The 16722-nt window shown below is 36.9% G+C and overlaps 1 protein-coding gene across 1 annotated transcript in view; it reads right to left on the bottom strand.

The window, feature by feature from the left end:
* Positions 1–5721: 5721 nt before the first annotated feature.
* The window catches only part of LOC107563430 (E3 ubiquitin-protein ligase RNF43-like), a 22606-nt gene continuing 11605 nt past the window's right edge, over positions 5722–16722 (bottom strand). The window contains exons 3-6 of the mRNA XM_016248308.1: positions 8486–8587; positions 7943–8113; positions 7686–7803; positions 5722–7304 (exon numbers count right to left, since the gene is read on the bottom strand). Of these exons, the coding sequence (XP_016103794.1) occupies positions 5722–7304; positions 7686–7803; positions 7943–8113; positions 8486–8587 (1974 nt within the window). The remainder of the gene's footprint in view (positions 7305–7685; positions 7804–7942; positions 8114–8485; positions 8588–16722) is intronic.

The following is a 16722-nucleotide window of genomic DNA, read 5'->3' as shown; positions in this document are numbered from 1 at the left end:
CTGCCGAGTATTGTTTAGCGTTTATCACTCTCCTAGCGATAGCTACACTACGGAGCCTGTTTAGTTTGTCATAGCCTCACCTTAGTCTTGCCTTGTCTGTGTTCTCGTATCTTGATCTTCGCCTGTGTCTCTCGGATTCCTCCTCTCGTCTTGCCCTATTTTTATACTGTTTGCCCCTGCCTGGACCTTGCCTTGTACTTGGACTTATCCATCTAGTCTCGCCCCTTTGATTCTGTTTGCCGATCGTTGACCTCCGCCATATACCTGTCTGCCATTATCTGACCCATGCCTGTTCTATGACCACGTCTCTGTCTTCTGCTATTAAATGGCTTGCACATGGATCCGCACGTCTCAAGTCTTGTCAGCCCCGTAACATATACCTTTCAAAAATGAACAACTTTTGAAGTTGGGAAAACTCAAAAATGTTTTGCAGCTGGTTGCTTTTATTTTTTTCAAGTTTTTAGTTTTTGGATATGGCTCGAGTCCTTTCCTTCAGACAGAATTGTTATTAACTAGCAATACATAACACAAACAAATTTTTTTTTATTCATAATAATAATGAAAAACATTAATTAATTTGTCATTACTTCCCCTGTGTGTGCAGTGTTGCCAACTAATTTTCAGAGAAAGTTGCTAAAGGCAGGTCGATATGTTGCTAAATGACGTTGTGATGTCACTGGACGATGACGTCATTACGTAAACAGACGCCAAACTGCGTCATGGCGTAGAATACAGAATGAGATTACTCAAATCTCAGCAAAAATTATGGTTAAATATGTTTATTTAGATTTGTTTGTAAATAATAATAATGATAATAAATATTATAATGTAAAATTTATATAAACATTTCATTCACACAATCATTTTTTATGATTACATATTTTTATATTTAAATACAGCATTGAATAATTGAACAGTTACACATTTTTGAACAATTACAATGTATGAATTTTCTTATTAACTAGTAAAACTACTCATTCTGAACAATTACAGTTTTAAGCAGTGTATTGGTAGTTAATATGCTACACTCTATGAAAAGTCCATCATAATAGGGCACAATGTACTGTGGTAATATGAAGGAATGTTGTTTTTTCACAGGCATTTTACCTGTATTTTAAATTACACATTGCATTTTGTGTTTTAGGGTTATAGGAAATGTCTATAAACTTGATGGATAATGTCCCGGCAGCGCCTGTGTCTCTCGGATTCCTCCTCTCGTCTTGCCCTATTTTTATACTGTTTGCCCCTGCCTGGACCTTGCCTTGTACTTGGACTTATCCCTCTAGTCTCGCCCCTTTGATTCTGTTTGCCGATCGTTGACCTCCGCCATATACCTGTCTGCCATTATCTGACCCATGCCTGTTCTATGACCACGTCTCTGTCTTCTGCTATTAAATGGCTTGCACATGGATCCGCACGTCTCAAGTCTTGTCAGCCCCGTAACATATACCTTTCAAAAATGAACAACTTTTGAAGTTGGGAAAACTCAAAAATGTTTTGCAGCTGGTTGCTTTTATTTTTTTCAAGTTTTTAGTTTTTGGATATGGCTCGAGTCCTTTCCTTCAGACAGAATTGTTACTATTAACTAGCAATACATAACACAAACATAATTTTTTTTTATTCATAATAATAATGAAAAACATTAATTAATTTGTCATTACTTCCCCTGTGTGTGCAGTGTTGCCAACTAATTTTCAGAGAAAGTTGCTAAAGGCAGGTCGATATGTTGCTAAATGACGTTGTGATGTCACTGGACGATGACGTCATTACGTAAACAGACGCCAAACTGCGTCATGGCGTAGAATACAGAATGAGATTACTCAAATCTCAGCAAAAATTATGGTTAAATATGTTTATTTAGATTTGTTTGTAAATAATAATAATGATAATAAATATTATAATGTAAAATTAATATAAACACATTTCATTCACACAATCATTTTTTATGATTACATATTTTTATATTTAAATACAGCATTGAATAATTGAACAGTTACACATTTTTGAACAATTACAATGTATGAATTTTCTTATTAACTAGTAAAACTACTCATTCTGAACAATTACAGTTTTAAGCAGTGTATTGGTAGTTAATATGCTACACTCTATGAAAAGTCCATCATAATAGGGCACAATGTACTGTGGTAATATGAAGGAATGTTGTTTTTTCACAGGCATTTTACCTGTATTTTAAATTACACATTGCATTTTGTGTTTTAGGGTTATGTCTATAAACTTGATGGATAATGTCCCGGCAGAAAATTACCAGCACCTTTTCCTTTTTTCGATATATTTTTTGTTACAGTGTACCTAACTGATCATCAAATTATAGGTACAAACTAATAAGGTATCATAAATTAACATTTATTATTGAACTAGCTAGCAACTTGATTCACATGTCTTATGTGTACTGCTAGGCATCTTCAACACTGATGTGGCTGATCTAGGCTTGGCTGGCTAGCTGTTCAATGGTTTCTTCTTTTGTAGTAATATGAAGGAATGTTGTTTTTTCACAGGCATTTTACCTGTATTTTAAATTATGCATTGCATTTTGTGTTTTAGGGTTATAGGAAATGTCTATAAACTTGATGGATAATGTCCCGGCAGAAAATTACCAGCACCTTTTCCTTTTTTCGATATATTTTTTGTTACAGTGTACCTAACTGATCATCAAATTATAGGTACAAACTAATAAGGTATCATAAATTAACAATTATTATTGAACTAGCTAGCAACTTGATTCACATGCCTTATGTGTACTGCTAGGCATCTTCAACACTGATGTGGCTGATCTAGGCTTGGCTGGCTAGCTGTTCAATGGTTTCTTCTTTTGTGTAATTTAGAGGGCATTACTTGCCGTTTTTTATCGTGCATGCCTTTATATAATTTGAGTCACTTTAAAAAAGTTGCTAAAATTGCCAAATCAATTTTCAAAATAGCTAAATTTGTTGCTAGGTGCTTTTTAAAAAAAATGCAAGGGTAGTCTGAAAGGTTGCTAAATCTAGCAACAAACACACACGCACACAATTATATATCGAATAAAATAAAAAGAACACCACAATCTCTGCATTTTTATTTCAAAATAATTTATTTATATATAATTGGAATGATGCCAGGTTTATACATCTATGATGGCAGCTGTACGTTTCATAAAGAATATCATTCCAAAAGTGAGAAAATAACATTTTTTAAAATTTTCTCAGACCTGGACAAAAATGGATAAATATATTAGAAAATAAATATATTAGTGACATTACCATATTGAAATGTTCTATTATATATAAAATACAACATTTTATCTTATAACTGCTTTGTCTTTCTTACTTTCTTTTTTTTTACACAAAATATCGAACATATATTGGCATATCCCTTGATTTTTGAAGGGATTTAGCTCTATTAAAAAAGGCAGTTTTAATTGATTCTCTGTGGAAAAGAGAGCGTATGAACAATACAGACATAACTTTACAGACCGACAACGGTAGAGAAAATAAAATCATCCTCACTGACATTTCATTGATTGACTTAGAACTGGTAGCTACATAGTGCTTCAATAGTTTTGCTTTGTGTTCCTTTCTTGAATCACATGCAGATTTTGTTTTTCCCAAGGCAAAGTGCTGTTTGCATCCTTTCTAGATAAAGCCAAGAGTTTAACGTGTTCTGAATGAGACGGATGCCAACATGGAAGTGCAAAGGTCAAATCTTCCATAATCTGTGGTAGTTGGTGGCAATAGCTGCGTTTACGTACTATCTTCAGTTAAAAGAAAATCATGAGGATTTAATTACTGAAATGACTTAATGAAAATATTAGATAATTCTTATCTTTGGTTGATGAAAAAGTGAACAAATGACTGTCTAGATGCATCCAATTATCTGAACTTAACAGGGTTCCCACAGAAAGTATTGGAAATATAAGGTCATTTGATAAAAAAAAAAATAAAGATTTCTATGCCTGGAAAAGCAATGGAAAACAACAACTTTTTTGCTATTATGCACGACTCTAAAATGTTTAATAGATTTAAAAAAAAAATTCAAATAATCAAAAACAACTGGAAAAGTCATTGATTATAAGGTGTGGGAACCCTTTATGAGGAAACCCTATACTGGGATTTACTATATTGTCTTATGCATATTTTCATTTTGGATTCAGCCTTATTTTGATGCAAATTAGCATGCCAAAAAGACTCATGGGAGGTGTTTGTGGTTCACAGGATCAAGACCTTTGACCAATTTGACCATTTACTGACAAAAAATCGAAAGTATTGGAAATATAAGGTCATTTGATAAAAAAAAAAATAAAGATTTCAATGCCTGGAAAAGCAATGGAAAACAACAACATTTCTATAGTCAAAATAATTTTTTGCTATTATGCACGGCTCTAAAATGTTTAATAGATTTAAAAAAAAAAATTCAAATAATCAAAAACAACTGGAAAAGTCATTGATTATAAGGTGTGGGAACCCTTTATGAGGAAACCCTATACTGGGATTTACAATATTGTCTTATGCATATTTTCATTTGGGATTCAGCCTTATTTTGATGCAAATTAGCATGCCAAAAAGACTCATGGGAGGTGTTTGTGGTTCAAAGGATCAAGACCTTTGACCAATTTGACCATTTACTGACAAAAAATTTAACAACCAGTTTAAATAAATTTACTTGCACAAACTAGCCAATTTAAAATAAATATTACATGTACACAAAAGTTTGGGGTCAGTAAGATTTTAATATTTTTTTTAAGTCTCATGCTCACCAAGGCTGAACTTATTTGAAAAAACCCCACAAAAACAGTAAAAGCAGCAATATTGAGAAATATAACAATTAAAAATAACTATTTTCTATTTTAATATATTTTAAAATGTAATTTAAAATGGTAATGTAATGTAATAATGTAATAAAGTGTCAATCTTAAGATCTACTTATGCTTCTGATGCTTTTGGGAAACGCAGCCCTATTTGAACAAGCACTCTGAGCCATGCGTCAGCAGCGAACGCTGTCTGTGATTGATTTGTTCTGTCTTTCAGCATTTGCGTGTGTTCCGATGAGCAGGAGAAATGGTTCTATCAACACAATTATTCGCTAATATAGTCTATTTTTCCACTTAGAAGCTTATTTTATGCACCGAATTTCTTGATAAGTAAATAAAATTAATGTTAAAAAAAATATGACTGACGTTATGAAGTGAGTTTGGAGTAAAAATATGTTATTAAATGTGGTATTTTCACATGCTTTCAGATGGAGCAGCATTTACTTCACAGAGCCGTAGTTCACTGAGAAGCTATGCAAACAGCTGTCATTATCGCCAACGATTTCTTTGATTTCAGAATCGCGCAAATAAAATCGTCTGCGCTTTTTTTTGCGTTACTTGTCAGTGAACTATGGCTATGTGTAATAAATTCTGCTCCATCTGAAAGCACGTGATGATGATTTCCTGCTGATTACAGAACCGGCTTTTTTAACAAAATGCACATGACAATCGCACTCGATTAATCGTGCAGCCCTAACACCAACCCCATCACCCTAGTTCCCTCAACAAAAAGACAATAGGGTTTTTCAATTGGCTTTTGGTTTACTGCAGAAAATAAGACCTGTGACCAACAAATGTTTATGATTCTTACATATTTTGCTTATCAGGATAATCTTAGTTATCTAAAATCTAAAAGTAATCTAAAAGTTAGGCTATACATCAGAGGTGGCCAATGTCGGTCCAGGAGAGCATTTCAGTCAGACATACTCACCCTGACTATTGTGTAGAGTTTGGCAGTACAGGCAGTCCGTGGGAAGTTCGTCCCCTGGACCATGATAGGCCCTACACAGGGGTCTGTCCATTCCAGAAGTGGGTCCCAGGAGCTGAGGCTCAGAATGGGCCTGCTGCACCTGCTTCTGCCACACCACATGTGCCCCGCTACAGCACGGCCAGTCGGTCATACCCGTCGAGTCCAAGATTAGGGGCACCGGCAGCAGTGTGGGGGCCATGTCTGGCGGAGGTGTGCAACAGTAGCTTCCCGCTCCCTGTCCGTAGTGGATATGAATGCTACAATCATCCTGAAGGTCCAAGCTTTGATGGAAGTGAACAACCGGCGAAGGCGCTTCCAATGGACAGCCGGCTGCTTTCCGACTGGTTGTCCACCCTGGGCCTTTGTGGCAACAGGGCAGGGACGGAGAGGTTAAAGGAGGGGAGGGAAGGATCACGGAGGCACCTGAGGTGGAAACGGGGTCCGGGTCTCTATCCTCAACCCTCTTTGAACTGAGGTCTGTTTTGGGGCAGTGGCAGGACTGCTGGTGCTGTACCTGACACCCGGAGGAGTCTTTGTCTTTAGTTACAAGACAAGGCCCGCTTGCTGCCGCAGCTGAGGACATGGCCTCTTGATCCTCGTCACAGCCTCGGCCGGGCCCTTGACTGAGTTCCCCATCCTTGTAATAGTGGTGTCTATGCCTATGATAGTGAACATGACTGAACACAGCCACCTGCTGCTGCTGTTCTTCTGGGCAAATGGCACCGGCATCTCCGCCGCTTCCACCCCCGGTTCGGTTCACTACCGAGTCCAGGGAACGAGGCCTTTGCGTGACCTCCATGCTCCCTCTGCGTGGAGCTTTGCCCGGTCCGCAGTAGACAAATGGGTCATAATCACTGCTGAGCGAGCTACGAAAAGTGGACCAGCTGCCATAGACACCCTGCAGGCTGATGTCCGTACAGTTCAATACAGAGTCGCTGGACGAGCCGTGGCACGAACCCGAGCTGGAATCGCTAGCCGGTCCGTCTGCAAGGTAACCGCTCCGCTCTGTATGGTAACTCCCTCCTGAGCAGCTTCCATCGTCTTGGCGACTGTGTGAGCCTCCTCCACATGGCAGGTGATGATGAGTTGCATGGTTTGCGGATGACGCCACATGATGCATCCGAGAACCTGAGGCGTTCCGTAAAGGTCCTCCGGGGCACCGGTGACACGACCTTCTGGGGGCCGCATAGTGATGCCCCCCAGTCCGACACCCGTGCCCGCCTGTCCTGTGCGGATGTCCGTGATGGGCATCCGGAGCCAAGTGATACGCACAGCTAGCACCCAACGGTCTGCTGGGAATGCAACGTAGAGTCCTTGGATGAAGAGGGGGAGAGCTGCCATAGTGGCCCATCTGGGGTAAAGGTCCAGAGGGGTTACGGGGGTAATGATGGCGAAGGGAAAAGGGAACAGGGTGCTGGGGATAAGGGTGTTGGTTCGAATAGTTATGGGGAAGGAGGAAGGCTTGACTGTGCTCTGGTGGAGGGGGGGGCATTCGACTCCTTTGGGGCAGACGGGATGCCAGATCTGAACCTGATGGAGGATAGATGGTGAATTTAATTTGAAATCATGCTACTAAAAATTGCTACTGAATATCAAGAACTAGTGTTGCATTGTTCAGGGTATGTTCAGGCTTTGGTTCTGAGCAAAACTTATATGACCTTCTTTCTTAGAATGTCAAAAGGCATTTTGAAGAACATTGGGGTCCAAACAACCCTGGACCCCATTGACAAATAAATATTCTTCAAAATATCTTTTGTGCTCCACGGAAGAAAGTCACACAGGTTTGGGCATCTCATTAAACAGGATGTGTTCATATTTAGGAAGCATAAGATAAAGAATGAAGAGGAATTTCAATACAGTGCTGCCTCGGAAACACTATAATAATATTATTGGAGAAATATATATATGTACCCTGAGGCTGTTTACCCATGATGTTGTGCATGCACAGTGGGCAGGTACGGTGTTGTAGGAGCCAGGGGTCAACACACTCCTTATGGAACTCATGAGCACAGGAGATGATTCTCAATTCCTGCCAGAGAGACAGATGTGAGAGAAAATGTAATATTAAATGTGCCATTGGTGTGCCTCAAAACAAAAGTGGTCCTTTTCCTGTCTGCGTTTGATGGTTCAAAATCATATAATGCTTTTTCATTATTTTCATCTCCTACCTGGCCATCCATGAATTCCTCAAGACAGATGGCACAGACTGGGCTGGAATTGGAGCTGCTGTTTGACCCTGGAGCCCCGCAAGAACGCTGGGAGCCAGAGCAACCCTGAGAGCTGTATGTGCGTGTTTCCAACCTGCTGATGGCACGCATGGTCTGCTGGTGCACAGAGTCCTGGAAGTTAAGAAACAATTATTTTTTAAATTTCTACAGTGAATTTAAACGTCAAAACAATAAGTTATGATCATGAAGAAGAGGAAAGGAATACAATGATGCAATGGTAATGTTACAATCAAGACTAAAGGTACACGTAGGCTGCATTGGTATAATGCAGGGGTGGCCAACTTTGGTCCTGGAGAGCCACAGTCCTGCATAGTTTCGCTCCAACCTTAATCAAACACACCTCAACAAGCTGATCAAGGTCTAAGGGTTACTAGAAAGCTACAGGCTGGTTTTTATCAGAGTTGGAGCAAAACTCTACAGGACTGTGGCTCTTCAGGACCGAAGTTGGTCACCCTTGGTATAATGCGTGTTATGTTTTCTTACCCAGGTTCTGTTGGACCTGCAGCGGAAGCGTAGAGCAAAGATCATGATGATGGCCAACACAACTAGAGCCACAGTCAACAGGATGCCAACGTCATAGTAAGGCTGCGTACACAACATACGAAGAGTGAAGCTTGAGTGTCCTGCCATTAGTTTGTCCTCAAACCACCAACTAATGGATTTTAACCCAATAAAGTCAAAGCAAATCTTTGCCACAAATGAAACAAACCCTCCTGAAAAGGCCAGGATGGTTGGTTACAAAAGCTGTCACTGAGGCAGTACCCTTTCAAAAGGTACTAATATGTACACTTTAGAAACTAATGTACCTTTAGGATATTAATATGCACGCTTTAGGGGTAAATAAGGTACAAAGTTATATAACATTTGAAGTGGATCAAAACCTAGTCCAAAGTTGTCCTAAAACCAAAACAATACCTGTTCTTGTCTTAGAACAACTTTGATGAACTTTGTTTATATATATATATATATATATGATAAAAATATGTATACTACAATCATATATTACATTCAAAACTTGCATTAGATTATACAATTGTAAAATTATCATTATAAAATTTCAATTTAGATTATTATTTCTAAATGAGCAATACAACTGTAAAATACAATACAAAAATACAATACAGTACTTATTAATCTTTGTTAATGTTAATTTACAAAAATACAATAAAATGTCATGTTCAAACTAGTGCGGTCAAACGATTACTCACATCCAAAATAAACTTTTTTGTTTATGCAACATATGTACATGTACTGTGTATATTTATTATGTATATATAAATACACATACATACAGTATATATTTGGAAAATATTTACATGTAAATACATTTATATTCTTATATATAAATATATTTAATATATAAACATAACATATTTTTCTTAAATACATGTGTACTTGTACTTATGTATGTACACCGCACACACACACACACATATATTATGTAAACAAAAACATTTATTTTGGATGCGATTAATCGTTTGACAGCACTAGTTCAAATACAATAAATTATATTAACAGGTAAAAAGTTTTATTTTAATAATGTATTAGTTGAAATTAACTAACTAAAATTAATAAATGCATCAGTAGTATTTTTAATTGTACTTAAACAATTGGATTGTGTTACTAATATAGAACATAGAATATGAATATATACATATTAATGATATAATATAATATAATAATTAATTTAACATTTTTATTCAAAAGCAGACCAAAAATCGTAGCATACCCAAATACTAGAGGTAATACTGCATGTTTAAATCTTGACAGGTTTACAGCGGTATACTGCTCCGTGTGAGCATGATCTCTGACAGGTTCAGTTGTGATGTGAAGCGTTAGTGAGGAGCCTGTTTCCAGCCTGTCCTCGGGCTTAATTAGCCGCTTCTTCCTGTGCTTTCATTCGCCACATGAAAACATTCCTGTTTTGAGCCGTATCCTGTTATTCCAAAAGATCCGTGAATCCGATCTACCCAAAGTGTTCAAGCACTAATCTACACGCTTTCTCACATCTTCTGTGCTGATTGAGGGGAAATCTGTGGAATGGATTTAAAGGGGTCATATGATTCTATTTTAAAGATCATTATTTGGTGTATTTGGTGTAACAGAATATGTTGACATGCTTTAATGTTCAAAAAACACATTCTTTTTCAAATACTTTCCCCAATGCCCAGCCTCTCTCAAACACGTCGTTTTCAACAAAGCTTTTTCAACAAAGCTTTTTTTTCAAAAAATTATGATTGGCCGAACACCACAAACACGCGTCGGAAATGTAACGCCCAAGTCTTTGCAACTTTACAGATCTTCTTTATGCACCAAGAGCTTGTAACACTCCAAAGAGAAAGGAACAATTGAAATCGCATCATATGACCCCTTTAAACAGGAGTTAAAGAGAGCTGGAAAGGCAGTTGTTACATCGATTATACCGTGGTAGATGAATTTACATGGCTGATTTATGATATATTCTTTCTTTTTTCTTTTTCTTCTTATTTATTTTTTGTTTTTGCAGTGAGTGTGCCTCATCCAATCAGAATTTCTTCTGATCTTTTGTCCATAAAGTTAATTTGCAACTAAATTACTGTTCTGCGTGTGTTTATTTACTTTTTACTAAAATTACTCATATCGTGATGCAAGATTCTGCTGATAAATGGGGGGGATGACGTGTTGACGGGACGCTAGAGTTCTCTAAGGGGATTGTGGGAGTTTTTGAGACCAGAGGGGGAGATGGAAATGGGAAATGTCTTTTTCATAGCAAGGTGTGACTTAATCTCCCGTAAGGAGCCTAAATGGCCTGTACAGTATGTGTGCTGCGACGCATGCCTCTGCTTGCTGCCGCCGCAAAAACAACAGAGAGAATAGTCATGCTCAGGAGAAACCTCTGCTCTACTGTGTCTGTGTGTTAACAAGCTCTAAATGCAGCAGCGTCTCTGGGACTTATTGGAGTCAGCTTCTCTTTTAGAAACAGGCGTTTCCTTTGAGGTGAGAGAGGCCTAAAACAATCTGAGGGAAAAAACTGTCATTAGAAAAACAAATATCACAAAATGTATATTTAAAAATATATATTATAAATGAGATCAAATAGCGTTTCTAAAACAGAGATTGTTTATAAAACATGATATATGACAGATTTCCCTGCAATATCATAAACACACATAGGTTAGGGGTCTATTATATTTTATACATTTATTAAATATACACTTTTGACAATGCATTTATTCATTAAATATATTATATTTTATATATATATATATTTTTTTTTTTTTACATTTTTTTTTTAATTAATTAAATATATCTATACTAGGGGTGGAACGGTTCAACTTACTCACGGTTCAGTTTGAATCACTGACTCTTAACTTTTATAAAGAATATCTCTTTGGATTTGAGACTTTAGTCTTTGCAACTTTACAGATCTTCTTTATGCACCAAGAGCTTGTAACACTCCAAAGAGAAAGGAACAATTGAAATCGCATCATATGACCCCTTTAAACAGGAGTTAAAGAGAGCTGGAAAGGCAGTTGTTACATCGATTATACCGTGGTAGATGAATTTACATGGCTGATTTATGATATATTCTTTCTTTTTTCTTTTTCTTCTTATTTATTTTTTGTTTTTGCAGTGAGTGTGCCTCATCCAATCAGAATTTCTTCTGATCTTTTGTCCATAAAGTTAATTTGCAACTAAATTACTGTTCTGCGTGTGTTTATTTACTTTTTACTAAAATTACTCATATCGTGATGCAAGATTCTGCTGATAAATGGGGGGGATGACGTGTTGACGGGACGCTAGAGTTCTCTAAGGGGATTGTGGGAGTTTTTGAGACCAGAGGGGGGAGATGGAAATGGGAAATGTCTTTTTCATAGCAAGGTGTGACTTAATCTCCCGTAAGGAGCCTAAACGGCCTGTACAGTATGTGTGCTGCGACGCATGCCTCTGCTTGCTGCCGCCGCAAAAACAACAGAGAGAATAGTCATGCTCAGGAGAAACCTCTGCTCTACTGTGTCTGTGTGTTAACAAGCTCTAAATGCAGCAGCGTCTCTGGGACTTATTGGAGTCAGCTTCTCTTTTAGAAACAGGCGTTTCCTTTGAGGTGAGAGAGGCCTAAAACAATCTGAGGGAAAAAACTGTCATTAGAAAAACAAATATCACAAAATGTATATTTAAAAATATATATTATAAATGAGATCAAATAGCGTTTCTAAAACAGAGATTGTTTATAAAACATGATATATGACAGATTTCCCTGCAATATCATAAACACACATAGGTTAGGGGTCTATTATATTTTATACATTTATTAAATATACACTTTTGACAATGCATTTATTCATTAAATATATTATATTTTATATATATATATATATATATATATATTTTTACATTTTTTTTAAATTAATTAAATATATCTATACTAGGGGTGGAACGGTTCAACTTACTCACGGTTCAGTTTGAATCATGGTTTTAGGGTAACGGTTTCAGTATGGTTCGGTATGTGCTATGTTTAGGGAAAAACTATACTGTCAAATAAAAAAAATAAAAATAAGAATAATCTAACTACAAGCAACAGCACAAATAATATAAACTGATTTTCAGTTTTTTTTTTTAGGTAGGTCTAACACATTCGTTTTCAGGTACAGAAATTGAATAAAGTAATCAAATGTAAAACAGCATTGCAAATTTGACTGTATAAATGAAAGATTAATCTTTATTAAAGTTACAAAAGCTATTCAATCAAGAGCAGTGAGTGATTTCTTTGTTGTTGCTGTTTGATTAATATTAAGCAAGTGCTGTCACTTTAAGAGAATGCACTGATCCAGTACGTTTAGCCGGCTATGTTTGCTATAGGATACTCACCAAGATGGGCATTTGGAAATTTTTTGTGTGAATTTGCTCCATTCAAACACAATACTAAAGAGAAAGCGTAATATTTGCGCCGGGTTCTGAGGTGCGGGTTTGCGCACTTTGGATGAGCGCACGCACAAATCTTCTCACTGCGCACACGAGCTTGTGTCCTCTGGCTCTTAAATGTTTAAACTGGCAAAGCTTAAATGAGTTTAGCTTAAACACAGATATCATCATGTGCTGTTCAGGTCTCACCTGTGCACGCGCGCGCTATCAGCACCCGGGTGATGACGGAATAAATGACTGCTCATATTCCAGCATACGGCATTTGCATTGAACAAGAGTGAATGGTTTGTCCACGTTTTTTTTTTTTTCCCCCATCACTGTTGTTGTAATGTATTGGGAAGCCAGAATGCGCATCCATCAACAGAAACATACATTACAACGGCACAACTGTTTTCAGTATTGATAATAATCAGAAATGTTTCTTGAGCAGCAAATCAGCATATTAGAATGATTTCTGAAGATCATGTGACACTGAAGACTGGAGTAATGATGCTGAAAATTCAGCTTAGTATCACAGCAATAAATTACAGTTTAACAGATATTCACACAGAAAACAGCTATTTTAGATTGTAATAATATTTCACAGTATTTTTGATCAAATAAATGCAGCCTAAAAGAGACATAAAAAAAATCTTATCAACCCCGAACTTGAACAGTACTATACTGATTTATATTAAAGCTATCAAAATTGTTATCTAAATCTTAAAACCCATCCTATGATAGTAAATGCATCTTGCGATGTGAAATTTCACTTTAGATGACCAAACACCATCTTAAATCTACACATTTCAGGATCATTCCCAACCCCAGCATCCACAAGGAATATGTTTGTTTTGCCAAATCTCTCCTCCTCACTCTCTCTCTGTCACCACAGGGCTTCACTTGTTTGCGTTTTGCAATCTATTCAGGAATTCCAGCTTTAAAAGCACTAAGAAGAGAGCAAGAAAGAGTAGAGCGCCACGGAGGAGCCAGAACAGAGCCCAGGAATCCGGCTTTAATAAGCTGCTCGTTTAATGTGGTTTTGAGCGAATCCAATGCTGTGAAACCAATGATATCATTCCCACTGTGTGTGTGTGTGTGTGTGTGTGTGTGTGTACACTCCTGATAGAGCCATCCAAACAGCATCAGTTCTCTCTTTGAACAGAGTTCTCCAACTTAAACACAGACTTTTATTTGTGAATAAACGAACTGCGAATCTTTAAGATTACTTACAACAGAACAGCAATGCATTTTATGGACGACCGTTTCGTGAGCCTAGGAGAGGAGGTAATTCTGACTTTGCTATGACAATCTGGCGCTTCTGAATCAGCTACTGTTTTGTTATTAGTTTAAGTATTTGTCACATCACAGTGGAGTTAGCTGTCTTAAACACATACCAGCTTCATCACTGTGTCTGTCACGCGACTCTGTTCCCCTTTCAGGCTCTGTCTTTACATTTATTTTGAAAGATGAAGCTCACGATTATGGTAAGGGGCGTTACATTTCCGACGAGTGCTTGTGGTGTTCGGCCAATCACAATGCACTGGGTCAGCTGACCAATCAGAGCAGACTGCGCTTGTCGGAAGGAGGGACTTTGTAGAAAACGAAGCGTTTGAGAGAGGCGGGGCATAGAGGACCTACAATAATGTACAGTATTTGAAAAAGAATGTGTTTTTTGAACATTAAAGCATGTCAACATATTCTGTTACACCAAATACACAAAATAATGATCTTTAAAAAAAGCATCATATGACCCCTTTAATATCTAAACGTCATTATTTTAGATTACATTTATTGCAAAGAAAGATGCACGAACACACTTTACAAACAAAACGTTAGGAAAAAAGAAAAAAGTTTGAACAAAGTATATATGAAATGATAAAACAATAGGTCTAGTGTTGGAAAAGATGGCAGATGATACAAAATAAATTATTATATGCTTATGTTATTATTACCGGTCAAAATTTGGGGTCAGTAACATTTTTACAAATGTTTTTGAAATATTAAACGTTTAGTATTGCATGTAGTGTTTGTGTCTGCTTTTATATAATATGATATATTATTTAAATTAGATTATAAAATTATACACACACACACACACACACACACACACACAGTATATATATTTATTCTTTTTTTTTCACTGCCAGTCAGGATTTTTAAATAATTGTTTTTTATGTTTCTGAAAGAAGTCTCTTCTGCTCACCAAGACTGCATTTATTTGATCAAAAATCCAATAAAATCAGTAATATTGTGAAATATTATTACAATTTAAAACGGCTGTTTTCAATGTGAATATCTGTTAAAGTGCATTTTATTTCTGTGATCAAATCTGAATTTTCAGCATCATTACTCCAGTCTTCAGTGTCACATGATCTTCAGAAATCATTCTAATACGAAGCTCAAGAAACATTTCTGATTATGATCAATGTTGAAAACAGTTGTGCTGCCCAATATTTTTGTGGAAACAGTGATGCACTTTATTTTTCAGGATTCTTTGATGCATAGAAAGAAGAATAGCACAGAAGTCTTTTGTAACATTATAAATGTCTTTACTGTCACTTTTGACCAACTTAATGCATCCTTGATGAATAAAAGTATAAATTTCTTGATCTTGTTTAATATTAGCAGGGTTCGACCTTGCTAAACCGTATCTCCCACACTGGTCCTGGCCTAAACTTTTAACCCAAAGCCAAGCACATTCCCCCATTCACCTCTCCGGGCCTGCAGCGATCCCCGTCCTCTGACCCACTTCCCTCCTGTGTTCACGAGCGCAGGCCCGGGCCGATCCGATCCGCAGAGGTATTTCACAGCCAATTAAACAGCGGCTGATCTTCAAACAACACTCGCTGCATCAAAGGCAGAAAAATTATGACAGTAAAATGTATACAGCGTTGGCGCTGCAGGGCACAGTGTGTGTGTGTGATACTGAAAAACTCAGGAATCAGGCGACCGGCAGGCTTTTTCATAGCTGTAATTTAACAGTGATTAAAGCTGCACTGAAAAAAAAAATTGGTGTAGAAAGAATTTTTCACTCAGAAATTGCTAGTAAACTTCACAAATAATTATTACAATGGCACGTAACACACTGAACTAAACACAGAATTCTGAAATAATATATCCTAGTAAAACACACTACAATAAACTTAAAAAACATCTTTTTGTGTTTAATATTAACAATTAATGACCCAGTAAATCATAAATCCATCTTTTAAAACCGTGTCAAACAGTTGGTGGTTGCTATTGACTTCCATAGTATTTTATTTATTTTCCTACTATGGAAGTCAATGGCAACCACCAACTGTTTGATTACCAGCAATCTTCAAAAGATCTTCTTTTGTGTTCAACATAAGAAAGCAACTCATACAGATTTGGAACGACATGAGGGTGAGTAAACGATGACAGAATTTTCATTTTTTGGGTGAACTATGCTTTTAACCTGAATCACTACAGTAAGCCTGTAATAATACTTTATATATTTTAGAGCTGTGGGAAACTGTGTGTTTAGGTCATATCTGTAAATTAAGGGAAGATAATTAGGGTACTACTATACGCGGGCGACTGGCGTCATAGAAGCTTGAAGCCACAACAACTGATCCTCAAACCGAAAAGAGTTTGCAAGCAAAAAGTTAAAGCGACGGTACTTATAATAAAAATGCAAATCAACATAGTTTTCATTTCTTTGCATTAGCCGTGCATTGACTAGATTCGTGTTTCCACTGTTTTAACTTACATGATACGAATAGCAATGTGTAATGTCAGCTTTGCAGGGTTATTAAAGTTAACTTCAAAACCTTTCAAATAAAAACAACATAAAAAATAAATGTTAATAAATGTTT

This window comes from Sinocyclocheilus grahami, unplaced genomic scaffold (genome assembly GCF_001515645.1).
Source record: "Sinocyclocheilus grahami isolate Dianchi unplaced genomic scaffold, SAMN03320097.WGS_v1.1 scaffold875.1, whole genome shotgun sequence".
In the NCBI taxonomy this organism is placed as follows: Eukaryota; Metazoa; Chordata; class Actinopteri; order Cypriniformes; family Cyprinidae; genus Sinocyclocheilus; species Sinocyclocheilus grahami.
This window is presented reverse-complemented; position numbering and strand designations above follow the sequence as displayed.